Source organism: Cupressus sempervirens, chromosome 1, assembly GCF_028749045.1.
Source record: "Cupressus sempervirens isolate cs-2001-9-10 chromosome 1, ASM2874904v1, whole genome shotgun sequence".
Classification (NCBI taxonomy): domain Eukaryota; kingdom Viridiplantae; phylum Streptophyta; class Pinopsida; order Cupressales; family Cupressaceae; genus Cupressus; species Cupressus sempervirens.
In genome coordinates this window covers 646,349,414-646,377,099 of record NC_143118.1, presented here as the reverse complement: position 1 = coordinate 646,377,099, position 27,686 = coordinate 646,349,414, and the positions used below count along the sequence as shown (strand labels likewise).

The window sequence follows — 27,686 nt, the reverse complement described above, 5'->3', positions numbered from 1 at the left end:
ATGCTCTAGTGTGCGCTCATTGTAATCCATCCTTCTAATCTCATCTTCTGTGGGAAGATCAACCCAAATTTCCTCAATGTAACGAACATAAGTAAAAACCCTTTTTATTTTGTCTTTCATCCCTCGAGAGTAAAAACATTTTAGACTGAGCTTCTCCGGTTTGATCTCTTGGAGCACTATTTCCATGGCCTTGGCTCTTGTTGAAGTTGTCAAGGAATAACTAACACTTTGCAGTGGATTATGGGAGGATATGTGACCCCTGATTTCTGTTGAGCTAGCTGAAATGCTTGGACAGACATCAATTGCCTTGCTAATTCTATCAGAATGATCCTGTGGGATACCAAGGAAGCATATAGGGGTGTTCATCAAAACAACCAACCCTCATGTATGTGAAGGTCGGAATCTGAAGGAAAAGATATCTACACTCATTCCCTATCTTCCAGGCTACAGTGGATTATGGGAGGATATGTTAACCCCAGATTTATGTTGCATGGACAGACATCAATCATCTTGCTAATTCTATCAGAATGATCCTGTCAGTGGGATACCAAGGAAGCATATGCGGGTAGTCATCAAAACAACCAACCCTCATGTATGTGAAGGTCAGATTTTGAAGAAAATTACTTGCATTTTCACCTTGTAATGGAAATTTGTAAAACGGCTTCCCAAACCCTAAATGCAAATTTTAGGATGCATTTATTACAAGCAATACACATTCAGATCTTATGGCATCAACTATGAGTAAATACTCGCAATAAACTAAGAAACTAGCAACTTGTAATGTAGTTTCAAGGGCCTGAAAATGACTTGGGCAAATGGTATATGACCTCATAGTCGAACCTTACGATGTAGTTTGCAAGTAACCATACTTGCATTTTTGTTTAGTTATGAGACTTGCAATATATCTTATATAACCCAAAAATGCAAGATTTAAATTGCAGTTTCCACAAACAATAATACACAGCCGGGTTTTAAGTGATATTGGGGAAAAATATTCCTTGCATTTTCATTCAACTTTTTAAACAGCTATGTAACTATAAAAGAAGCGCTGGGCATTTCTCATAGGGATGGACTCGCAAATGGAAATGATGAAACGCAAACAATAGGGTGAGTGAAATGCCTGACTGAGATAAGTTTTGAGAGAAGAAAAAAAACTTCTCATAATGAACTTTAAAGGAAAAGACTCTATTCCAAAACATTAACATTAACAAAATTGCGAACCCTACTAGAAAACAATGCAAGATATGAAAAGCATAAACACAAAAAGGAAGCCATACCTGGCATAACGTACAGAAATATGCCTTGACAAAACTGTCAAGGATGCCAATCACTTGGTCTTCTAACCACAAATGAAAACCAAAAACTCAACAAACGGTTATTTGAAAGAAGAACAACCAAGCTATACACATGCACAGTGTTTCTGTCCAATTAGGAAGCAAAGTCCTTATCATAAATGTCTTGCTCAATTCAAATCAGTTTTTGAATGAGGCATTGCAAGTAACAAGTTTTAAAAAACTATAAACTTGCATTTCAAGCCTAGAAATGCACAATGCAAGCCCTTTGTAGATTTCATGCTTTCATTTCAGGTCTTACAAACCATTTTGCAAGTCAACACTTCAAAATGAACATATAACTTAAGCCATTGGGTTCGGAAGGCATATTGCAAATCATAATATGCTTTTAACTTGCATTTTGGGCCTCAAGGACCAACTTACATATTATTCATACAATAAAACTTTCAGAGCAAGAGACACTCGTAATCGCGTCCGAGAGACCCAATTAAAAGCAAGTGATATATCACTTGTTTTATAAACTTGAAATAATGATTATAAAACCCAAAATCACTAAAACAAAAACAAGTCAACTTTAAAACATAACAAAAACACAACATAATCAAAAAATTGGGTATTGAAAGGATGATTACAAAAGAAAATAATGCAAGTAATCCAAACTTACAATTGAAGTCCAGAAACCTGAACTCGACAAAAGAGGCTTAAAAACTAATACAAAAACTTCAAAATTCATCAAAGTAAAATAGAAAAACTATGACCAAGATGACAAATGACCTAACACTTATGAGAATTAGCCTCTATTACCTTGTCAAGCATGCCTTTGAGTAAAAACTACAATTTTAGTTAAACATTCAGAGGCATTGCTTGTTTACGGTTCTGAAATCAGAGACAACATTCTTGAGACTAACTTTTGTGCTCTGTTTTGGATTGATATGAAATTTTTTGGTCAATAAAAGATTTTGGATGGATTAAGCTGCCACATAAATTAATAGATGTTGCGACTACATAAGAAGAGATTTTTCTTTTCTTATTCCTTTCAATCTTGACAAGATACATATCACTGCAAGGGCAGATGATAACAAGGAAAAACCAAAATACTAAGATTATATGAAACCTAAATATCAAGACTTATAAAAAGGAACTTAATCAATTTACTGTCTCAATAATTATGTTTCAATATTGATTTAAAAAGCTAGCTCCAAATAGAAACATGTGTTTTACATTTATCTATTAATTTCAGACAAAATATTATCCAAGAAATTGATTTCCAATATCAATTGTGTATGATTTTTATTAGAAAACATGCACAATTGATTTCCAAAGCAAACTTCTGAAAACTATATTGACTGTGGAAATGTCAGGCTAAAATATTATCACCAGCCCTGCATGGTGTCACCATATAACATTGTCACAAGAAAAACCCATTTTAAGGAAAGCATTGAAACAATTCATTTCATATCATCTTGGCTTTCTTGCATGCCGAAATGTTGGATTTTGTCCATGTTGATGAACAGAAAGAAGCTAGTCTAAATGCATTTAGCATGCCCACAAAAATAATTATTTATAAATCTATTTGTATGCATCAATTGAAGTAATAATGTTTCTTTCATATTTAAACAGATGACTCAAATTGTATCTGTCAACGGTGGGAACCATGCTTCAAGAAAAGATTTATATAATAACATAATCGCGTTATATACTGTATTCATAAACCCCATTGTGTCCTTTAATTCAGGTATTGTAAACCCAGGATCGCACTTACTCCAATTTTTTATTGTGAATAATTCTAGAACTTTAACGCTGTTGTATATGGAAACTGTTAGAAAGATACAAAGAAATACTACAAGTAGTACTACTGATCTTAGTAATTGTCACTTTATGTAGCTCAAATATAAGAACGGAATGAAAGTACTATCCACAACCAAGCTATTGGAAATATTACCCACATATGATACAATTAATGGAGAGAGATACTATTTAGAGATAAATGAACTTAATATTCCATCTGTGACATAATGTTAGGTAGTAGGTTAGAGTACTTTTATGGCAACAACATTAAAGAGATTGAGGTTGAACATACCTTCCAGTGCACAATATGAAAACCAGATACAAAGATATTAAAAGAATTGAAAGATCTAAGATGATGGTATGATTGACAAATTGAATATTCTACATCATAGGTCCCTTGGAGGATAGGTTAACCAATACCTGAACATGGCATTCCCATTGGTTCATCCTCCATTATCATCTCTACAATTCCTGATTTATTTAATTGGAAGCAGACAGGTAGCCACTAAATCAAAGAGAGACACTTGTTCATCAGGGCTGTTGTCAACAGCTTTTTAAAAATGTCTTCAAATATTGTGTACTTCATCTAGACAAACCAAAAATTGCTTAGCAGTACCAACAAATAGTATAACATTACAAAGGTGACATCGTCCATCCAGGAATCAAGTTTTGTGTATTATGGTTTCTGAAAGTTATTTAAAGCTATAGGCTTTATTTAGTATAATTTTTTAAACATTAACCATAGAGAAGTTCCTTAATATAGCCCACAAAGAAAAACTAATTTCAGGCAAGAAAACTCTTAAACTCTATTTTTCAGTGCAATTACATGACACGAATAGATTTATATAGATTATTATAATATCAATAGATCTGAAGGCAAATAAATGCCGAGCATTAATGATGTCATGAAAAAAATTCATACATGAAAAGAAATATATACCAGCAGGAATAATAAGTGATAGATTTGGAGACAAAAACCTTTATGTCTATATTATAATACATTGTAAAATACAACCACATGTTTATATTACAAATAGCTCAAACATGCTTTCAAACTTTGGTAATAGGCTTCAGATAGTCACCAAGGTGGTCATAAGCTCATATGGCTTGACAAAATAATCATCTTGAAAGGCTATAACCCAAAACTCAGAGGGCTTCTTGAGATAAGGATAGTACAAATTACAATGGCACATACACTTGCAAAACTTTGAAATATCAAATGGCTAAAACCTCTACAATAAATTCCATACATTACCCATCAACCAAACAATACAATGTTTGCCACACAAAAAAAATTTACACGTACAATGTACACTCTTGCAAAGAAATTCTTTGGGGATATGCTGATGGAAGTGCAGTCTCCTTCTCATCAATCTTTTGCCTCACACTAGAATGTTGAGTAGATTGCCAAAAAGGACTTCTGCCAAAGAAAGAAAAATAAGATATAAAGTTATGGATAAGATAGATATTATATTAATATACTGTATGCATATTTAATATTCTTAAATTTTTTTCTTCAGAGTAATCTAGATAATTACTTGCAGGGACATATCTACTATGGGTCAATCTTCTTAAATACTTCCAGTGACTGCAATAAATGTGAACCTGTTGAAATAGAACCAAAGTTGGTTCTCCAGTACTTAAATGTTGTAACCCCTACAAGGGATGCATAGGATGCATATATAGCATTTCAGATATTATAATTGGTGGCGGAGAAGTTACATATGGACCAAAGTCAAGCAGGAGGTTTTGTGAACTGGATCCTTGAAAAAGGATGCAAAGTATGGAAGGCAAAAAAATGGACATGATTCAAGAAGGTAGAAACTGAAAGTGTAATGTTTAAATATATAGCAGAAAATGTAGCCACATGTATGTGCATAGATGTTACCTTAGCATTTCTAGCAATATTTGTATGATGGTTGAGAAAGTTGCATTTAGCTCAAAATCAAGCAGTAGACTGGACAGGTAGATCCTTGACAAAGGATGCAACAGATGAAAAACCAAAGAATGAACAAGGTTGAAGACGGAAAAAAGGTATAATGTTTTGATTGGCTGCTTGAAAGACAGCCATATCAATTACAAACTTACATGATTGGTTCCTCAGAAATATGAACATGTATATCTTATACATAATACATTAATTATTATGATAATATATGTATGATAGGTGGGAAGTTGCATATAGGCCAAAGATAGACAAAACTGTGCACAGTGGTGGCATGATAAAGAATGCAATGGATGAAAGCTAAAATAAAGGAATATGATTAAAGAAGGAAATATGGTATGAAGTTTGCATATATAGCTGTATGGATAGCATTATCATTGATCAACTAAAGGTTTTACATAACAGTTCAGTTCCTGAGGTTCAAAATTGATGCAAGTTGATGAGTTTTCCTTATTAGCAAAAAAAAGATGGAATGAAACACTGTTCCAGTTGGACATACGTGCTGATGGCATGAAGGAGTAAACTATTGTAGGCACCATCACCAATGACCATGCTCAGGGATGAAATCTTATTACAACAAATCATGCAGTCTGATCCTGGCCTATCACATTAGTTATGTTTTAGACTGACCATTTGTTATTGGGAGAGCTGAAAGTTGATTCAATTTGACCTATATCATGCAAGAACTAAGACTGCATAGAAAAAATGTCTTATGTTTTGATTGTACTGCTGCTATGCATTAACTGAATGGGCAAATTTATTGCAGTCAAATTGATCTAATAAGTCATTGAAATGCACATTGTCTTTTGGATCTTTAGATAAAACCAATTACCTTGCCAGATTCAGAAGGAAGTAACTCTTGTTGTACACATTCTCCTCCTTCCTTTAACCTGTGTATCTCGCTAAGACTCTGTACTATGTTATCAAAAATATTTTTCTGAAAAGTTTCCTTGTTTACATATTGCATAGAAGAAATGGCACTCTCCCTGCTTGCCAATAGGGCTAGAAGTTTCTCTGAAAGATTTTCAATTTCATCCTCAGCCTTCATCCTTGCCATATCCCTGCGCATCATGGATCTTGTGCGAAAAACATGAGATTGTATCCCTTCCAATCCATTATCATACAACTTTCTTGAATTTGAATACAACCCAGCATTGCTTGTCTTTTGCTCTCTGGCTTCCAGGTTCTCATATTCATAACCTGGTGAAATGCCATCACTGTTGTCTTCCCTCAACATTCCATCTTCAGGTCCATCCTTGGCAATTCCTTGATATCGGCATGATCTATGACACCTGTCTGGAGTTAATGATAAAGGGGACATCATGTTTTTCTCAAGGTCCCTCTTTGTGGGTGTTTGGACAACATGGACATCATGAATACTCGTATTATCTTCATTTGAATCAGCATATGATCCTCTTTCCCACTTTTCACTTCTATCCAAGCTTCGCCGATACATCTCAACTTCATCCTTTAGATCCATCCTTTCTCTTTCTAGTTTGACTACAATCTCCTTGAGAATTTCAATTGCTTCTTCATCATAGACTGACTTCTCCTCAACTATTCTCTTGAATTGCCGAGCTTCCATCTCAGCAGATGCCTTCTCACTTTGAATGCGTGATATCATGGCCAAAGTTTCCTCAGCAGCAGTTTGAGCAGCATTTCGCTCTTGATCGAGTTCTAGAGACAGAGCCTTCCGAGCTTCCCTTTCTTCTCTGAGTTGTTTTCTCAAAGCATTGATTCTGTACGGTACATCCAACTCAGGCAGAGATGAGGTCTTTTCTAGTTGGGAGCAATTATTTGAAGGCAAAACGTTATTTAAAGTGTCTTCTGCAAATAAATCAGTTGCACCTGCAACATAAATACTTAGGGGTTATTATTTTCTATTTTATCGGATTTAACTTATCTGTAGTTATACAACACATTCAAAATTTAACCTGAACTTTTCAAATTCTCATGAGTTTGACATTGCTGCCGGGTTCACAAAATTTTATTTATTAATGTACTTTAAATTCCTCAACATGGTTATAACATTTTTATAACATTTGGTCTTAATATAAATAAGTCTTCTGTATGCTCTACATGCTTTTAGAGGCAGCAAGGCTTCTTAAGACTATTACAAACCTGGAAGCTCCATGTCCAATAGATCATGTCCAACTGATGTAGCTAATGAACTGCTATTACATTCTTCAACAATAGTGATCTTTTCATCACCATGTGATCCTGATGGAGCAGCATTGCTGTCCTGCAATGACTTCTGGTCAACTTTCCATTTATGGTTTGCACAACCCTAATATGCATAAAAAAATCATGGGTATATGTACATAACAAGAAGATTATCTAACACAGTTTGTTTGTTATCAGTGAATAACAAAAGTAACTAAAACAACATCTTCCTTGCTGACAACATACCTCACTTTCATCAGGTGCACGAGTATCAAAACCACTCTTTATTTTAGTGATTTCAGTTTGCATATCTTGAGTTTCCAAACAAGCTGCAAGATCTATCATCTGTGTGTCTTGTGAAACAAATGAATTGCAGTAGGAAAGACCTTTTAGCATCTGGGGGGCAGGTAGTAACGTATCACATGACACATCCACCGGTTGTGCATCCTTTGAATTTGCAGTCATTTCAGAGGATGAGCCACTTCTTTCAATGGAACAACTCCACTTAAAGGGAAACTTGCTAAGAATATGGCATTCTGTGGATGAAATCATTCTGAAAGGCCATTCAATGAAAACTCTCTGCACACAGACATTATTATCTATGGAGTTCTGGTCCTGTATGATATCGTTGCAGGAGCAAGGTAAATGCAGACCAAAGTAGCTCAGGAACTTCGCTACAAAGAAAACAATTGAAACCACCCAAAGCAAAATAAAGGCCTTGACCAATTTGAGGAATATAGTGGCTAGTGATGAAAAGGTCCAATCCTGAAGTGCACTGCAAGCCATTACCAATTCTTGCCGATCCTTATCTGCCCCAAATCAACCAAAGAAAAAAAGCCAAATGAATAAATTGAAGAATCTAAATACGGACAATTGTATTTTTAAATTGAAAACAGCATAGCAGTGACAAATTCGAAGCTCTTAGGTCTGATCATCAACACAATAACCCCACAAACATGCTGGGCTTGAGCCAATCCAGGAAGTGTCTTCGGTAAAATAAAGCCCGTGTTTAATTTCTTTAACATAGAATCTTCCCTTTTTAAATAATATGAACCATTAAAGAACAGTCCCACAGGGTCAGAAATATCCACATATGTCTGATTAGTACCCAAGCCTGTTAGGTTTTGGATTTTCTCTGAGCGTGCCTGGACATTCTCTTTCACTAACCTTTCATGATGCAAAAAATCTCATATAAAACATAAACAACTCCATACGACAAATAAGTGGGGCATTGCCACATTAGCCTCTGCATAAATGCTCATGCACCAAACATCTATTGTGAAAGAAAAGTTCAGGTTAACCATGTGATCAAAAGACGTTGGTAGGAAAGCTCACCACTGCCTCAGAGAGTTCAAACTCGAAAACTAATGACCGTCAGAAAGGTCACACCAAGGAGAAGATCAAATGTAAGGCAAAGATGCTTATGGCCCAATTGACAACCCTTTTACACTAACTCAAACGTGAAACATGAATTAGGACTCCAGTGCACACCAGCTCAAGTCTAAAACTGATTAATTGAAACGAAATAATTTTAGGTACAGCAGAGGCATAAGAAACACGGCACTTCGTAATGGAATTTTGGGCTGAAAGTGAGAGAGAAGCTAGAGATGCCTGACCCATAGAAATCGAAGTTGTCGAAGAGTATTAACAGATACTTAAAGAGGGAGAAGAATCTCCGAAAAAAATCAATAGCAGAAGAAGAGGGGCACTGTACCATGAAATTGCTGGCTTATGTTTATTTCAAAACCATTTTAATATAAAGAAATCAACAGAAAAGGATGGGAATTTCCGAAAAAAATCAAAAGCAGAAGAACAAGGCTCATTAGAAAGTAGACACTGGCCCAAATTCTTAGCCTTGTTCACTTTATTGATTAATATTTTAATACCCTTACCGAACACATATAAGGTTTTCCTGGTAGAATCAAAATAGGATTCAAGAAACAGGCAAGGCCAGAAACCATACCGTACAAACTGAAGAAGATTGTCTAGTCTCATATTAATTCAACTCGACAGCTCCTGCCCGAAACCCCACTGGATTGAAATCATTCAGAGATCAAATGAAATTCACAAAATTCAGCACCCCCAAACGAGCGAATCATGGCATATCACTTCAGAGCAAAGGGCAGAATGATGGCGCCCAAGAGAAAAGTAATAAATAAGATTTTTTAATTGTTGACTGAAATTCTGTAAAACGTGGGATCTTCCAGCTAACGAACAAAAAAGGAATATCTGGAATTCTACAGTAGCCGTTCAACAGAACGCTCGAACAAAAAAGTAAAAAGAGACCTCAATCATGAGATAAGCCCATCTAATAGTGATTGCCTGAATTCCATTTCCCGTTTAGTTCACAATGTGCAGAATGCGTGACGGGAATGTTTCTGGGAATAGTCGGCAGATGTTGGATGGCCACGTCAGCTGGTAGGCCCGTTGACTGCAATGCGTATCAGCGATGAAGTGACTTCCAATGTGGTTAAAATGATTGGTTGGAAACATCTTCATAAAATGGGAATGGAGCCTGGAGGTCTGTATCCCGAGATTATTTAGATTTGTTTATTTCGTGTTTACTGGTATTTAATCAAGGGATTTTTACTTATTTATTTTTAAATATTATCGAATAAAAAATCTATGAGGGATTTAGTAACTAAAATTTATCTAAAAGATGGAGAGAGGTCAGAATTTGATGGTTTATTTGGTCGTATTTGGTTGTTTTTGACTTTTTAATACTATATGACAACTTAAAAATTTATTAATCCATGGATCGAGAGGACATATTATTATAAAAAAATATATATATACTTAAAACAATATTATTAAATAATAAAATAATAATAATAATACATATAGGCAAGAGTTTATAACGCAATGGTAAATTATGAGTCTCTTATCCTAATCTTGGGTTTGAGTAATAATTTTTTTTTATATACTTCAAACAATAATATAAAAAAGAAAGGTAAGGGCCTATAACCAATCGTAAATGTGAGTCTCTTATCTAGGAGCTCTTGGGTTTAAGTCTACTTCAATTTAATAGATAATAATAACTAATCACAACGCATAATAATAATAATAATAATTATTATTATTATAATTTTTTTTGATGAATAGTCCTTTTCAATTAATAAAATTTACTAAGATTATAATTCACAAAAAAGGGTCGAGGGATACAGGATCACCCCGCGAATGAGTTCAATCGGCCGAAGCCGGAACAAACAACATGGCCGCAGCCATAAACTATAAACTATTCATCAAAAAACATTTAAAACAACCTCATGCTGCCAAGGCAGTACCAGCAGAGGGAGGAGGATAATCTTTATCGGAAAATCCCCACGTATCAGTGGGATTGTGAGGCAGACTAGGAATAGTCCAGCCGTCAGCAGCATCTGCAGGATCTAGGGTAGTTGCAGTCTCCGCATCCTTCTTGTCTGGCCGCGAAGGAGAAATTGCCAAGGCCAGCCGGGGAAACTTGCCAGAGTGCGCCCGTCTAGGGGGAGGAGCCGGAGATCGGCCAAAAGCCCGCCCAGGGGGGGAGCCGGGGACTAGCTAGAACCACCACGTGGTGGGGAAGCGGAGCGGCGCCTCCAATCGCCATGACCACCATTGGGAGAGCGGTGGCGGGGACCCTAGGAGCGCGACGTGTGTGAATGGCAGCCAGAGGACTGGCGTCTGGAGCGACGACTGCGAGAGGAGGAGGCATCAGTCGAGGCATCCGGAGGCACTCTCGCAATGGTACAAGGAGCATTGCCCCAGTGATTTAACAATTCCTGTAAGTGGGCAACCTCCAGGGCAACTTTATTAGCTTGCACCTGTATCTGCATAATGACATTGTTACAAATGCATGCCTTAGTGTACATTGCAATGTTAACATCCAAAAAACTGTGAGTGAATAAAATTGCATTCCTATCTTTCCATAGAGAAAACAAAATTTTCATCCTGAAAGTATGCCAAATTTGGGAAAACTTTCGAGGAAATCTGGGGGAATCACCTAGCAGGATCATGTGCCATGAAAAAGGTTCGGGCCTGAAAGGCTTGAAAAAATCATGAATCCAGTGCCAATAATTCTGAGCACGCTTGCAAAACCAAAAAATATGCAAAAAGGACTCAGGTTGGCCACATAAGGGGCATCTGGGATTAGGAACCCCAATGTGCTTGAGCCGAGGCCCTAGGGGAAGACCTTGGAAGGCAAGGCACCAAGCAAAGTGAGCAATCTTAGGTTCTGTAATGGCACTCCAAATGGTGTCAAACTATTTTCTCCATTGAGAAAGCGAAGAATGCAAATGCCACCGTTGATTAAGCATGTCCACCATCGGAAGGTGGGGCAAAAGCCATCTATATCCCATATTGGGCTTATAATTGGTAAATGGAGTGGCTGGAAACCACTTCCAATCATACCACCAAGGTCGAACAGACTGAATCCCCACTTTATGAAGTAAGTGCATAGGGATGGAAGACAACAGAAGGTCATAAGTCTGGTGATCGGCACGAACAAGGCGGTATTGAACTTGCATATCCTCCCATGACCTGAAAGTCATGGTGACTCTTGAAAAAATGTCCTTGGTAGTGCGGATGCCATGTTTAAAGAAACGCAGAGCACTGGCACCTTGAGTTTTGGCAAGAGGAATACCTTGGAAGGCAAACATGGGAGACCACCAAATGTTCTGTTGATTTAATGACAACCCATTGCGAAACTCATCACCAGCCCAACGAAGCCAAGGTTTAACAGCTTCCTAGGCTTTCCAGATGCTCTTTATAACAAAAGAGCCCTGTATGACCACTGGTTTACGCATAGTGAGAAGGGTCTGAAAACCAATCCCCTTCCACGCCGGTCTGTTAGCAGGGAAGCTTAAAGAGATGCAATGCCTGACAAGAATTTTCCAGGCTTCATCTCCAGAAATAGCTCTGATAAACCATTTAGCACAGAGGGCAAGGCCCTGCTTTCGAGTGGAAAGTAGGCCGAGACCCCCAGATTCCCTTGGGAGACAACAGAAATCCCAAGCAACTCTGTGAAAACCATGATGGTCAGAACCAGAGGCCCAAAGAAAATCTCTGAGCAAACGTTCTAATTTGAGATAGGAAGCTTTGGAGGGAGCCCAACAAGAAGAATAATACACATGGGTGGCAGCCAAAATCTTAGAACAAATCTGGAATTTACCAGCAAGAGAAAGTGGCTTAGTGATCCAATAATCAAGCTTTTTGCTAATCTTTGTAAGCATAGCATTCCAAAGTTCCACAGGGGAAGCCTGGAAAGCAAAGGGAATGCCAAGAAAGCGGAAAATTTCTCCATGAGTAACCCATTTCCATTGGAATTGGCTAAGCTAAGGTGGAGCTGGCAAAAAAGACTATCGGTAGCAGAGCATTTTATGCCATTGAATGGCAAAGCCAGAGGCTTGACAAAAAGTGTCAATACAATTTAGAGCATTTTTGATGTTTTCTTCATCTTCAAGAAGAGTAAGAAAAGAATCATCAGCAAAATGACCATTGACTAACTAGGAGGAAGAATCAGGCAAGGAAATGCCACGAACCAGTCCTGAAGACACATAGTGAGCAAGTAAATAACCAAAACCTTCAGCAGCAAGGACATAAAGCGTTGGAGCTAACGGACAACCTTGTCTGATGGAACGAAAAAGTCCAAAAGCTTCAGATTGTGAATTATTGATGGTGATGCAAGCATTAGCATCACCAAAGAGCATCTCCACGGACTAAAGGAAATTGGGACCAAAACCCAGAGCCTGAAGCATAGCCAAAATGAAAGGCCATTCAATGCGATCATAGGTTTTAGCAAAATCTATCTTTAAAAAGATAGCCTGTTGCTTGGACTTACAGGCCCATTCCATACCTTCCCAGACAACAATGATGTTGTCAAGAATATACCTGGATTTGATGAAGCCAGTTTGTTCAGGCCGCACAATTAGAGGAAGCATATGGCAGATTTTGAGAGAGAGTGCCTTAGCAATAATCTTATAAGACACATTCAGGAGGGTGATGGGCCTCTAGTTGCAGATGTCCTCAGGATCACTAGCTTTAGGTATGAATTTAATATTGCCTTTATTTATGATCGCTCCTAAGCTTTTAGAATGGTATGCTTCAAGATAGACTTTGTGCAGATCAGGACCAATTTTCTCCCAAAGATGTTTGTAAAATTCACAGGGAAATCCATCACACCCAGGGGATTTATCATCCGCCATGGAGTAAACTGCCTCTTTAAGGTCTTGGAGGGAAAGAAGTTGCTCACAGAAAGCACGTTGCTCAACCGCGAGGCGGTTTGGAGTAACAGTAATACACTTTCTAAGAGCCTCCTCCCGAGCAACCAAATGGCCCTGCGAAGCAAAAACGTTCTCATAGTGAAGAACAAAAGCTTGCAGGATGTCTGGCAGACTGGAAAGAACATCAGTTCCTTGTTTTATCTTTTTAATCCCAATATTGGTATGACGGGCTCGGAGAGCTTGGAAGAACTCCTTCGAGGCTTTGTCGCCAACCTCCAACTAGTGTAGATGGGCTTTTATTTGAGCTCCTCGGGCAACATAGTTATTAGCAATTTGTTTTTCATGGCGAAGCTTGGCAAGTTGAAGTTGAAGATCCACATCAAAGGGGTTGAAGGTGAGCGCTTCAGAGGCTTTTTTGAGGGCAAGGGTGTTGGCTTCATAAGACCATTTTCTGAAAATTGCCAGCTGACGCCCGTAGATGCGCAAAAAATGAGCCTTTCTGGTAATGGCATCATTCCACCATTGAATCCAACCTCGATGGGAATGTGGACGTGGTTCCAAATTTAAGACATGTTGTATGTGGGAGATGGTGGAGGCATGCAAAAGCACAGATGCGTTGAGGAAGAATTGAGACTTTACCACTTTGGGGACAGCTGTTTGCCAATAAATGCCAAAATAAATGGGATAGTGGTCTGACAACATCACATTTGTCAGGGGAATGATAGGTAGATCACGATCTTCATAAAAGTAAAAAAAAGATTGCACCGAGATCATAGCACGATCAAGACATTTCAATATGCGGTCAGGACCGGTTCAAAAATTGGACCAAGTGTGCCAAGCCCCATTATCATGACGGCGGCTAGTATTGGGATCAAAAAGGCCCAATTTATGATCTTGTAAAACCAGGCTTCTCTTTCCCCAGCTGTCCAACGGAAAGGCAGAATGCCATCTTTGTCAGAGGCCACTTCAACCATATTGAAGTCCCCACACAGGACCCAAGTAGCTGGCGGCAGGTTGTCAGCAAGCCAAACCCGCATTTGTGCCCTTTCCACAGCATCATTGGAGGCATAAACATTAATGACTCCAAAAGAATGATTGTTAATGGAAAGCAAAAGCCAAATAACATGGTGTGTGGGGTCAGAACCGTGCGAAATAATAGCAGAATGAAGGCGAGGTGATAGGAGAGTAACTAAACCACCTCGGCCAGCTTCATGCTAAGAAGAAAACATGACGCTATCCTGCCAAATGACACGACATGCAATAGAAAGCATGAAACCAAAAATCTTAACTTCTTGCAGGCAAAGAAAATCTAAATTCCCAAGTCTATGACGGGTATCCCGGACATAGAATTTTCTGGAGAGGTCTGTAAGACCTCGAACATTCCAAGAGAGGAAGTTCATGAGAACTCTTCCATATCATCCTCATCCTCGAGAGAGGAGTAAATATTCTGCAAAAAGGTAGAAACTGGGTGAAAGTCAGACGAAAAATCCTCTGGACTTATAGCCTGTCGTTTGGCCCCTGATATCTCCGCACGTCCAGGAGGACTGTGAGAACGCCTTGTTGCTGGTGGTACTATGGAAGAGACTGCAAGAGAAGAACAAGCCCCAACCAAGGAAAAGGTCCTGGCGGCCGCCTTAATCCCCTGCGAACCAACAGGGTTTGAAACCTATGAAATCGGAACAAGTGCAACAGAAGCTGCTGGCGTCTCCATGCTAGCAGGCACTGACACTTCAGTGGAAGCAGGAGGAATCGCGGTAGCTACTGCATAGGATGGCTTGGGGGCCAAAGGATTCAAGGAAGGCTTGCCTTTGTGCCCAACAATAACCCATTCTTCTTTTTTTCCTTCGACCTGCTTAACAGGCGTTGCTTTAGGCTGGGGTTTGACCCTAGGCGTAGCCAAAGGGCAATCCCTGATCTTGTGTTTCGCAGACTGGCACCTATAACATGTGTTAGGTAGGTTCAAGTAAAGCACCTTCTGTGCGAATGTTTGAGTGCCAATATGGATTTCCACAAAATCCTTGAGATCTTTAGAAAGATCAACTTCAATGCAAACACGCCGCTGAGGGTGAGCATTAAAAAATTTCTCTAGCTCCTTGGTAACAACTTTGCCAAGGGCTTGGGCAATAGACTCAATAAAAGGCCAGCAGGGCAAGGGTAGACCTAGGAATTTGACCCAAATAGGAACCCTCAGCTTTTTATCGTCCGAGACAGAGAAGTCTCGGGACCATTTCTGAAAAACAAGTAGAGAGGAACGCACAGACCAAGGGCCGTTGGTAAAAACCGCATCTGCTTGCGACGGGTTAGCAAAGCGAAATTAAAAAAAAAATTTAGTAAGGTTTTGCACAGCGTCAAGGCAGACTCCATGAGTACTCTAGCTTTTGTTGACCCATTCTCTGAGCATAGCTTCAGGGGGAGTCCTACCAACAAAATACCGTATCAAGGTATGTTGTTCTAACTAGTCACATGCAACATCAAATTCTTGCAAAGGAAGGACAATATCAGGATTACCTCATGGAAAACCTTCAGGAGAAACTTGCGCGGGCGTTTGTTCGGTGGCGGCGCCATGGCAGTCCGAAGTAGCAGTGTGAACACTAGAAACAACTGGTTCACTGTTGGCCAAAGCCATTATATCCTAACCTAAAGCTCCCGCAGTAAATGCGGTATGACAAGTGCCGACAGAAGGGGAGTGCAAGCGAAGGGCCGTACGCAAAAAAAATTGAAAGTTCGCATGAGGCAAGAAAACCCTAGCAGAGCCTCAAATCTCACTCGTCCTCAAATATTATAATAATAATAATAATAATAATGAAACTAAATATTATACATAAATATAATTATTTCTATTTTTAAAAATAATTGATTTAAAATTTTAAACTTTTTTTTTATGAATTTAAAATATTAGTTAATTTAATTTTAAAACTATTTAAAACAAGATTGTTTCAAATATGAATTAAGAGATTTGTTATAATAGATAAACTATCAATGTTTTGATATTTTTACTTTTCAATATTATTATTAATTATTATTTTCTACTAATTATCTTGCAATTTCAAATTGAAGAAGAGATGTCGACTCTATGAAAGTTTGTCAATCGTAAGGCTTCCTGTGACATGGGTGTGAAATTAGTTTCATCCCTCCTTGGCAATTTGGGGGTGGGGCATCTTCCTTGGATATTGATTGTCGCCTTGCTTGGGGCAAGCAATTATTTGTTGCTATTGCTCAGACTTCTTTTGCACCTCCTTTAAAACTAGTTTTAGTTAGGAATCACCATAAGGATTTGGGGGTTCAAGCTCACAATCATTCTACACCATCACTCTCTTCTTGGTCTATGCTTGGTCTCGAGGAAAAGGATTTGTTTTTAGCGGTAGTGGGGAACATGTCTAGTGATGTAAGGATGAAGTACAACAATCCTCATAAGGGGGATGCGACATCATCCAAGTCACTTTGTCTTGCAAATTTTTTCTCCATTCCCACTCAAAGTGATGTTGGGTAAGGAGATTCCACTTGAAATCTCAAAGACAAAAGATTTATTTAACAAGCATGGCTTGATTGACAAATTTAAATGGTTTTGGTCAAGTATTTCCTAGATTCATCAATGGATCTCAACTCCTAAAGGAGGCCAAATCTAAAGGATGTCATTCAAATTTTGTTAGAATGTGAGGTTGATGCTATCCAATTATTGTTGTCATTAATTATTTTGAGATGTCAACATACTCATATTTTAGCCTATGGTTTATCTTTTATTGTGTAACCAATTTTTTGGTATATCGGTCAATGTGTACCAATAGTTTGTGTATTAGTTGGTGGATTTACTTATTGGCTTTGATGTGTAATCTACATTGTGGTAAATTGTATATTTTGGTTTGATTGAAACTAGATGTGTATATGGTTTTGGTCCTAGGCATCTAATTATAACATGTTGCATATATATTTTGGAATCGAATACTTGGGAAAAGGTGTCATGTATTGCCCTAAAGCATGGCATGTTGTATTGGTCGAGGTGGTCCTCAGTTCATTCCTTCTCATTGTGGAAATATTTTGTTGCAACCTATTTTAATTATTTTGGTTGACCTTGTGGATCTCATCATGATGTATAAGTAGAGAAGAAAGTCATCGTATGTACAAGTGTATGATATGTGTAGATTTCATGGATTATATGTTAAGTGACTATGAATCTATGTGAAGGAGGTTCATGTTCATATAGAGAAGTTATAGATCTTAAACATGGATTCTATTTCTTTTCATATCTTGTGGTAGTGATCCCTTGTGTATTGGTGATAAGCATGTGTACCATCTTAAAAATTGTACACAAGTGCTTTTTAAGACCTTTTAGCCCTCCATTTTAGTGATCTCCTAGAAAATGGATGCATTTATGCTCAACTTCCTATTTTATTCCAAGGCTGCATTCATTTTTTCTCATTTTTTCTCCATCTCCAAGATCCTAAAAAGCATCCCAATGCAGGTGGTTTCCTAGGTTGAGGTCAACCTCAACGTAAGGCATTTTACCTTGGGATCCCAAGCCCATATCATGGTTTTTAATTTGTTTTCCCTTCTAGTGCAATCATCCCTTTCGATTTTGATTTTGAAATCACTATAAAATAAGACTTGCTCACTTGATGTGAGCATCCATTCTATATGCAAGTCATTGATTATTCATGTGCACAAAGTACCCATGCTACCAATTTGAGAACAAGATTCGTATCTCCATTCAAGTCATCATTTGCAAGAAAGTTTTCAAGGTGCTTTGAAGGAGTTCAAGTCTATTAAGAAAGGATTCATTGAAGGGCCTCATTTTTTGACATCATCATTCATGCATGTCCTTCTTAAGATCTATATTCTTTCTTCATTTAAATTGGCCATTAAGTAAGGAGATCCACATTCATCAACCTTGCACAAGAATTCAAGAGCATACTTGTGTTGGACTAAGCTAAATTGACTAGGCAAAATGGTGAAAATAGAACTCAAGTATTGAGTAAGTATGAAGAGTTGTCACTGATTGGAAGCTAGTTAACAAGAAGTGTTGAAGCATTGCAAAGGCAACCACCGGTAGATTGGAATACTAGTCTTGATAGAAGAATGAAAGAAGACTTAAAATTTTGATGGTCATGGCCCAATCACCATTGATATGACAAAACAAGAGAAGGTTTGAAAGCAATGTGACATGCACATAAAGAGAAGCAATAGAATGCAGTTGAAGCATATAAGGACTCAGGTCTAGATATAGACTTGTAGAGTGACAAGTTGGCCTACGAGTATAGGCATCTATAGATAGGTAGTAACGTGTGTCTTGTAACTATGCTCATTACATGATTCAAATTTCAAATTTATAGTTTGGGTGGGATGACTTTTAAGGTTTTTATTTGTCAACAGTGAACACGATTTAAGATCACTCAGACTTCATTTTGAGGTTATTTTTGTCAAAGGAGAAGACAAGTTCATTATCATTGTTGTTGTCACTATGTGAAGCAGAGATATTTGAAAGTAGACTGAGATTGTTATTTGGATAGAGTAATAGAAGACCAATGCAAGAAGCACAAAAAAGAGGAAGAGGAAGTGAATAGAGGAAGTTCACCAAGCCAAAATAGTAGAAGAAGATCATAGCATCTTCAAGGAGTTTTCATAGAGGATCTACTAGGTAAGTTATGCCAAGTATTCAGATCTCAACTTTAGCTTGTTTCCTAACCATTACAACTATTGTAAGCCTTTGACAAGGAAGACTTGTAATAAGTATTTGAAATCCTTTAACAAGATATCTCTCAGAAAGAGATCAAAATACTCTAGCGAGGTAGCCTTGATAGTTTTTTGTAATCCTAACAGGTTATAAGAATTGCTAACATGATGTGTTCTCAGAAGGAAAAAAATGTAAGCCTTTAATAGGGAACCCTTTTACTTGCAAGGAAAGGCTAGTGGGTACAATACTCCCACCATGGTTTTCACCCTCACAACGGTGGTTTCCACATAAAAATATATGTGCCATTGATGTATGCATTTGTGTGTGATATTGTATGATTTTACCAGATAGCTTTTATCATTATAAGGTATTAGTGACAAAGCATGTTCTTAAGCCAGTTGCATTGATTAGTAGATTTTTTATAATTGGGCATATTGATTACCCCCCTCTTAGTATCAACTAGGGCCAACAATTGGCATTAGAGCACAAACCCTGATAACAACACATCTGCCAGCTTTAGGGAAGATCATATGACATTTATGAAGTGCAAGATGCAACTTAAAGAAGCACTTGACACTATTGAAGATCGAAAAGACAAGTTGAGAGAATCCTTAGCCAAAAGAAATAAGTTGATGAAAAAGCTAGGAACTAGTAGAAAAGCTTGAAGAGAAAAGTGGTTTTGAAGAATCCAAAGAAGCAATCTTAGAACTAATGAATGAGAATGAAAATCTAACCAAGAGAGTCAAGGAAACAAAAAGGTAGCAAGAGAATGCAATAGTAATATTGAATGAAACACAAGATGAGAAAGGAAATGTCATCCTAGCAAGAGATCAAGTCTATGAGGAACTCAAACTAGCTCAGGAAGCAAAACAATGAGCTGAGGATTTGCTAAGAAAAAAAGAAGATGAGATAGATCTCATGGAGGTAGAGCACCAGTACATCACATAAGAGAACAATGTCTTGCAAGAGTACTATCATGATAGAACATAACAACTAGAAGTTCTAAATGAAGAAGCCAAGTAGTTGGATGAGCAAGTTTGTCAATTGGTTGATGAATTGAAGAATATCGAATAATAAAATGAAAGGTTGAGAAATTCAAATGAAAGCCCCAAGGAGCTAGTAGAGCATAAAAATTCTCAGAAGAAGACCACATACACAATCAGTCTAGGATTCAAAGGAATCAACACATCTAAGAAAGGAGAGTCTTCAAAATAAAATAAACTCAAACTCCACAAAGAATAACAAGACGACAAAGAAAAGTATGCCATCAAAAAAACCTACTCATTTTTGTTGTGGTAAAAATGGACACAAGTCAAATGTGTGTTGGCATAGGCAAGCCATAACCAGTAGTCAAGATGCTTACAAAGTCTATTGTTATATTTGTTACCAGTATGGACATAGTGCACATGAGTGTAAGGATCTTGCAAATAAAGTAAGAGCAAAAGAGTACTACTATTATTGTGACATGTATGATCATAGTGCCAAATACTATGGATTAAGAGTTGGATCATACCAATCCTCTCCAAAGAGTAGGAGGAAGGGTTTCTTCTCTTGTGGTAATGATGGTCACATTGCATCCCAATGCAATTGGAGGATAGGTTGTTGGAGCCATGCAATATCATAAAACAACACAAGAAGAACCTGTTATAAATGTCATAAGATAGGCCATGTAGCCAAGGATTGTTGGGTCATGCCTAAACCCAAGCAACACCAAAATGGAAACAAAGGAAAAGATGAGGCTATTGATGTCAAGCAAGTCAGCAAAGACTTTGCTAAAGTATGGACCAAGAAAAGGTTAGAGGACACAAGAGTAAAGATTGGATAAGCAACAAGCTCACCAACAAGTGGTGAATATTCCCAATAAAGTTAATCTAAGAAAAGCTTAGGAGGGGTTGGGAAAGAAAAGTCAACCTTGCATCAGTCCCCATATTCAAACTTGTAAGTCATAACAAGTGACACAATGGAAAGTGAATGTGCTTCTACTAAAAAGTGAAGACAAGTTGTCTCCAAAATTTGTTTGTTGGATGAATTGTCAAAAGACATTTATTGTACATAGGTAGTGGTAGGTAAAGAGATGAGGTTGCTATTAGGACTACAATTTTACTTTTATGACCAAATCTATAAATAGATGCATCATTCAACAAAAGTCACTTTTTCAATATTGAGATTCGAAGATCTTTCATTTGTGAAACCCTAACTACCAAAAGAGCATTCATTGTGCAAATCAAAGTTTTTATTCACTTTACAACCCTAGAAGCAATCTAGTGCAAGAAATTGCATGCAAGAAGATCATTTAAAAATCAAATCTTAAAATGGTATGATACGATGGTCTGTTTGAGATCGAACTGGTCAATGGACATGAGATAAAGTCATTTGTCTACAAATTGATCTTGCAAATAACCAATGATAAGGATATTGATGGTAGCTCTATCCTTGCACCCAAGCAGCATGTTTCTAATGATTTCCTTTATACAATGATTATAGAGGTAGGAGATGCAAAGATCAAGACAATGTATGGAAAGTTTCATGAGAATGACTAGTTAGTTGAAAACAAGATTATTTGTATAGAATCTAGAACAATCATTATATTGTCAATGATGTCAAACCTGCTACTTGCTGGTGTGACAATTGTTTGTTTGGTTTGAATGTTATCATTTGTTTGATTGATGAAGAGGATTTGAAAAGATGAGATAACAAGAGTACCTAGAGAAAGGTTGAGTTATTTGGTGTATAAAAGGAACACTAAGACCAAGCAAGGCATAGATGTTATGATGTATTGTTTATCTACTTAAAGTTGAATTTGATGGATACACTAGCTAAGTCTAGAAGAACAAGGAATACGAGTTTGTTAATCTTGATCGAGTGATCAATAGTTGCTGAGTGGTGCTAGTTCAAGCCAAGCAAAAAATCTATTAGTGCTGAGAAAATGTTAGATTATGGTGACTGATCAAGAAAGTACTGTACATACTTCATAATTAGTGGGGTTCGGGGCATCGGCCCAAAAAAATTTTTTGGTACGATTCGCCATTTGTAGCAACTTTTTTGGTACTATTCGCCATTCGTAGATTTGCCACTAAAGTTATGGCCAACATATGGCCGACATGTTGTGACCCTAAAATGGCATAAAATACTTGTATAAAAGGGTTTAGGGTTAGGTATTTTTTCATTATGTTGTGGTGATACAAAATTGGTTCTTGCGGCGGTATTGAGCTGTAAGGGATTACGAATTGTAATCAGGTTGTAATCACTGGATTGTAATAAGATCGGACTTGCTGTTTGGTGGACGTAGCCCAGGGATTGGGTGAACCACGTTAAATCTTGGTGCCTTGTGTTCATTTCTGTGTGTTCTATTATTTTCTATTATTGGTTATATTTGCATGTAGTTTTTATTTTTTGTCCGTGGTTTATCCTAACAGAAAAGTGGAGATATAGTGTATGCCAAGTGAAATTAGTATGTGCTAAGTAAATTCTAGTGTGTGTTGAGTGACAATAAAAGATAGTATAAGATGAGTGAATTTTAGTGGATGCCAAGAAACATAGTGTGTGTCAAGCATCAGAGGCTAGTTTTTTCCAAGTGACATCAATATGAATTTAATTGTGGATTCGTTGAATTTGAGCTGATAAAGTTGATTTCTTGGATTGTGTGAAGCATGTGGAAGATAAGCTTGATGAGTTGGAGGCACATAATTCATGATAAACCATTTTGAGGAACATTCAAAGAGGATTGTAGAAGAAGTTTCTAGAGGGAACAAAATGAGAAAGAGGGAGGATTCAATGAATCTAACCTAACCCTAAAATGGACGATTGTTATCAAGAGGCAGAAGATCTAAATTATCTTTATAAGGGTATACAAGGTTTGAAGCAATAGTTGGCATGTGCAAGAACCCAAGGAAGACAAGGAGTCTAGGGTATTGCTTCATATGGTGGCCAAATAAGAGAGTTTGCGATTGGCATGCAAAGAAAGAAGGCTTAAGAGGATGAATGCTTGAAGGGTGAACAAGTTGTCAAAGATGAAGTTTATGAAACCAAGTAGAATGGAAGACTGAAACAAAGATCTATAATCTGCAAATGAGTTGTGATTTGTTATCAAATCAAGTCCTATTGTTACTTTCTAATCATTGTATTAGTTTGGGATAAATCCTTTGGATTAAGATTGACCTAACAGTCATTTGTAAATCCTTTAACTGGGTAACATTCTAATGGAATGTTCTAAAGTCCTCTAACAAGGCTCACTCCTAATAGGGTGATTGAAATTCTTTATCCAGGTCACATTTAGTAGTGTGTATTGTAACCTTGAATAGGGCTAGCCTTTCACAGGGCATCACTTCAGAAGAGTGAGAATTAGTAGCATGTTACTAGTGGTTTTTCCCAAATTGGTTTTCCATGTAAAATCCTTGTCTCAAAATGTGTTAAATGATTTTGTAGTGTTTAATGTTTACAATTCTGCAAAGTGATTCTGACCTAGGCCGTTGACCTACTAAGTTGACGAAATTATTATATGTATGCAAGATACATGATAAGGATATATGTGTATAAGTTTTGTTAAGTGCTAAAAAGTTTTATTCGGATATTTGGACCTTAGATAACTGACCCCCCCCCCCCCCCCCCCCCCAATTATTGTAAAGTATTCCAACAATTGTTATCAGAGCCTTGGTTGCTTGTGAGGAATAGTTTGATGGTACTATAAGTTAAGGATCAAAATGCCCAAAAGACAGGCACCCAAGCTTAACAAGGAGAACTTCCCTACATGGAAAATTTTGATGAAGCTACATCTAGGAAGACTTGGAGACTATGCATAATCTACCATTTCCATTGAGCATGTTGACCATTGTGGAGCCCCTACTGTTGAAGATCTAAAAAAGAAGAAAGAGCACAATCAGGCAATGTTGGAGATTGCATCTGCCCTAAGCTACATTGAGTTCGATGAATTAAATGATGTGATTCTACTAATGAGATGTTGGATGCCATAGAAAATGTCTTTGGAGGAGACAAAAATGTGTTGAGAGCCAAATTTGAAGGTCTCAAAGGTAAGTTTGATGATATGAGATGCAAGAAGGTGAGAATTAGTTCAATATTGTACCAGAGTAAAAGAAGTTTGTAAATTCTATAAGAGGAGCAACTGGTACTATTGAAGATGAGACTATAATTATCAAAGTATTTAGAACACGGTTGCCTATCTATGCTATTAGAGTCTCTTCCATACAAGAGCTAAGATGCACACCTGGTAATGATCTGGCCCTTGAAGGATTGATGGGTAGACTCACTGCCTTTGAACTCTCTAGTTTTGATAATTTTAGAATTGAAAATTTTGAATATGCTTTCAAAGCTAAATTGTCATTGAAAGAGCCCAAGGAAAGGAAAAATAAAAATATCAAACATGTTTCCTGTTGGGACTCAAAATCACCTTCCCGATTTGAGTACCATTCCAAGCTTTTGAGCCCCTTGAAGCACATTTAATTATGTTTACTTGGCTGTCCATTTGAGGCCTAAGAGGTGTTTAATGTTTCTAACACCTTGCATTCATCTTATCCACTCATCCCATGAAGATAAATTTTCATTTTAAGTCATTCTGTAAAGTTCCATTTGAGCAATGTCCAAATCTGCATTTTTGAAGTGTCAAACAATGATAGGAGGTCTTGTTTGCATTTGAATATCTCGCACCTAGTTATGTTTAATGACTCACCACTTTGCAAGTGTTTAGTATGCATACTAGAGAACCTATGTTTCATATTTCAAGTTGTTTCAACATGTTTTGACTAGGTTTTGAATCCCTCAAAGTTGGTTATTTATTGTTGTAATGCTGATGTAAATTGTTCAGAATTTTGGGAGGCCCTGCTTGACTAATTATAACTTTGACTTAGCTAACCAAAATGAGAAATTTAATTTTTGCATTTCATTCTAGAGGTCAAAGACTTGCTATGTTTCTAATTTGAGCTTATGATGAATCTATTTGATTAGTTTTTGAACACGATTCCAAATGCAATTTCTAAAGTTTTACTGGTGTCAAGAAATGTAGATCAATTAGTGCCCCTGTTTGGGATGTCATGACTCTGTGATAGCTGAGATCAAATGGATTGTACATTTGTGTTCTTCTCTAAAAATTCTTTACGTGTGCCAATTTGCAAGCCTTGATGAATCTGTTTGTACACTTCCTAGGTCCATTCCGTTCGCAAAAAATCACTTTTCTGGTAGTGTTTCCGGTGCTGCAAATCTAACTAGCCCACTTTGACCGCTCACCATTTTTGCCCTATTATTTGTCATGATCCCTAATCATAGATTTATATTTTCCTCATGACAGTGAACCAATGCCCTAGTTTTTTTTCCCCCAAGTGTCAGTTTGACTTGTTTCGAAAGCCCAAACTGAATGTGTTTTACTATTTTCTAACATGTTTGCTTGCAGGTAGTTCTAAGAAGGCAACTTTGATGGTTAATATCTTTTGATTGAGTGATCTTCATGAAACAAGATTTGGCAGGGTGCAAGAATGTGGAACAAAGAATTATTGTATTTGTTTTCAGGGTCTGGTCGGGTTTTTTGGTTAGTTTTTAAAGCCAGACAGAGGATCTCTTGGCACAAAATTGATAAGTTGCAGAAAATAGTAAAATGAGTTTTAAAAGTCGAGCCAATGATACAAATTGTTTTCAGTCAGAGTCAGATGTTTAGTAGATTTGTTTGAGATGTCAATTGTTTGAAAACAAAAAAATTTAGCTAGACCCATTTGGGGCCCAACTAATCCGCATCATACTGATAAGAAATTCTGGAAATTGGGAATGTTCAATGATGTTATAATAACTATAATTGTTGTAATCACTTGACATTGTACATGTCGCTTCAAGACCATGGATGTACAAATCTCACGTATGTCGAGATGGTTCCATATCTTCAACCTCTTGATCGAATCAAAGATTAAAATTTGTGTCATGAATAATATGAGAGTAACTCTAAGTAAATGTGTTGAAGCCTAGGGGGGGTTTGTTTCTTAATTACATCTTGGATTTAATCAAGGTTTGGCACCAATTGGTTAGAATACACTCCATTCACAAATAGCAAGCTTATATCTTGGAGAGGTGCACATTCAAGGACCATTTGAAGAAAAGAAAGCCCAAGACTTGCATCCAAAAGAAATATTTTTCTACAATGGATTTCAATAGTTGTATGGTCATCATAACCCAATTCCTGTAATTGCAAGCTTGTTTTAAGGAGTTGAAAAGTTTGAATCCATATGTGACAAATTGATCTTCCAACATTAATTGAATTCCTCTCTATAGATGAATAGTGAGTAGAAGATTGTTGGGGATTTTTGAGAGGCCAAGTCTTGGAAAGAAGATGACATAATGGAATCCTAAGCTGCTTGAAATATCAAATGCATGCTTGCTCTTTATGAGCTATGACCATTTCAGGGTTGACTTATGAAATGTTATTAAAAATTCCAACTGATGTCTCACTGCTTTTTGAGCAAGATCTTGGCGTACATGGAATGACACCAAGTTCTTTTCTTGTTAACATTTAATCATCAATAATTTTTGGAATAGGAGATCTTTGACTTCTTAGGACTCTACTAAAGTTAAATGTGTTGGCAACATTGTTCATTATAGGGAAGTCAGGCAAGATCCAACATAGTTGTGCAATTGATTCCTTCACTTTTGTAATCTAATTGTACTTTGCAAATATTTTTATTCTTGAAGCATGTTCTAAGTTGTAAGTAGTTTGTAATGAGTTTTGAAGATGGCTAAGTTATGTTCATTTGTAAGGACTGACTAGTGAGCCTGATGAAAAAGGATAGTGGAAGGAGTCCATTTTCACACATGTTGAGCAAGACATTCTATCCAGAATTTGGGCCATGCTTTGTTTGTATACTGAAGGAACTAAGTTTATCCAAAAATTTATGAAAGCATTTGAAAAGTACCCTCTTTCTGCTTACTTAGCTTTTGAAGTACTAAGGATGAATGGACATGCCAACAAAACATAGCGGCTTTCCACACAATTAGGGACCTCTTGGGACAAAAAACTCTCCTCAAAACAACATAACATGGAGACAAAGAGGAATATGCACATCAAAAGGGACCGACAATGTAGAATTGGAAGGCCACAATAGAAGGAAGGTGACCAAGATTGGAATATAAAGAAGAAGAACCATGCTCTGAAACAAATCTGTAGTAAATGTTTTGCTATCCACAACAAAATATGAAGTTTTTGTTTTAAGTTTTGATAAAATGGGCCACCCAACTACCATGATCCAATTTTTTCCTTATGAGCACTAGTTGCCAAAGACCACGATTCTCCACCACTTCTAATGCCATACAAACATAGGGAGAAATGGTAGTGTTTTCTTCTATAGTCGTGCAACATAAAAAGGAGGATCACACCTGGAGATTTTTGAAGCCCACCAAGTTATAACGTTGGAAAGAATATTGTGCATGAGGGAGAAGGTGATGCAAAAAACATGGGTGGTGACTTGTGAAAGGGGGCAAATTCACATGAGTTTCAACACATTTCATCTACCATAATATGAGCAACAAAAGATGTAGGAATATATGGAATGTATAGATCACTATGTTTTCCATCCCCTGTTATCATGTTGATGCTGAGAGAGGAGGAAAGAGGAAAATATTGAAAAGCTTAGTCCCACATTGGT

The 27,686-nt window shown here is 37.3% G+C and overlaps 1 protein-coding gene across 3 annotated transcripts; it reads right to left on the bottom strand.

Annotated features, from left to right (window-relative positions):
- Positions 1–4,043: 4,043 nt before the first annotated feature.
- Positions 4,044–9,537, bottom strand: LOC149579560 (uncharacterized). Of its 3 annotated transcripts, none has more exons than XM_089785867.1 (5): positions 9,152–9,537; positions 7,435–7,997; positions 7,147–7,312; positions 5,858–6,873; positions 4,044–4,500 (listed from the first exon to the last, which is right to left on the bottom strand). In XM_089785867.1, exons 2-5 carry the CDS (start codon positions 7,972–7,974, stop codon positions 4,468–4,470), a joined length of 1,755 nt encoding a protein of 584 aa, XP_089641993.1. In that variant the 5' UTR covers positions 7,975–7,997; positions 9,152–9,537; the 3' UTR covers positions 4,044–4,467. The 3 variants fall into 3 exon arrangements, with proteins under 3 accessions (XP_089641993.1, XP_089642000.1, XP_089642005.1); XM_089785874.1 differs by having other exon boundaries at positions 7,147–7,267; positions 9,152–9,535; XM_089785879.1 differs by having other exon boundaries at positions 7,147–7,262; positions 9,152–9,314.
- Positions 9,538–27,686: the final 18,149 nt, after the last annotated feature.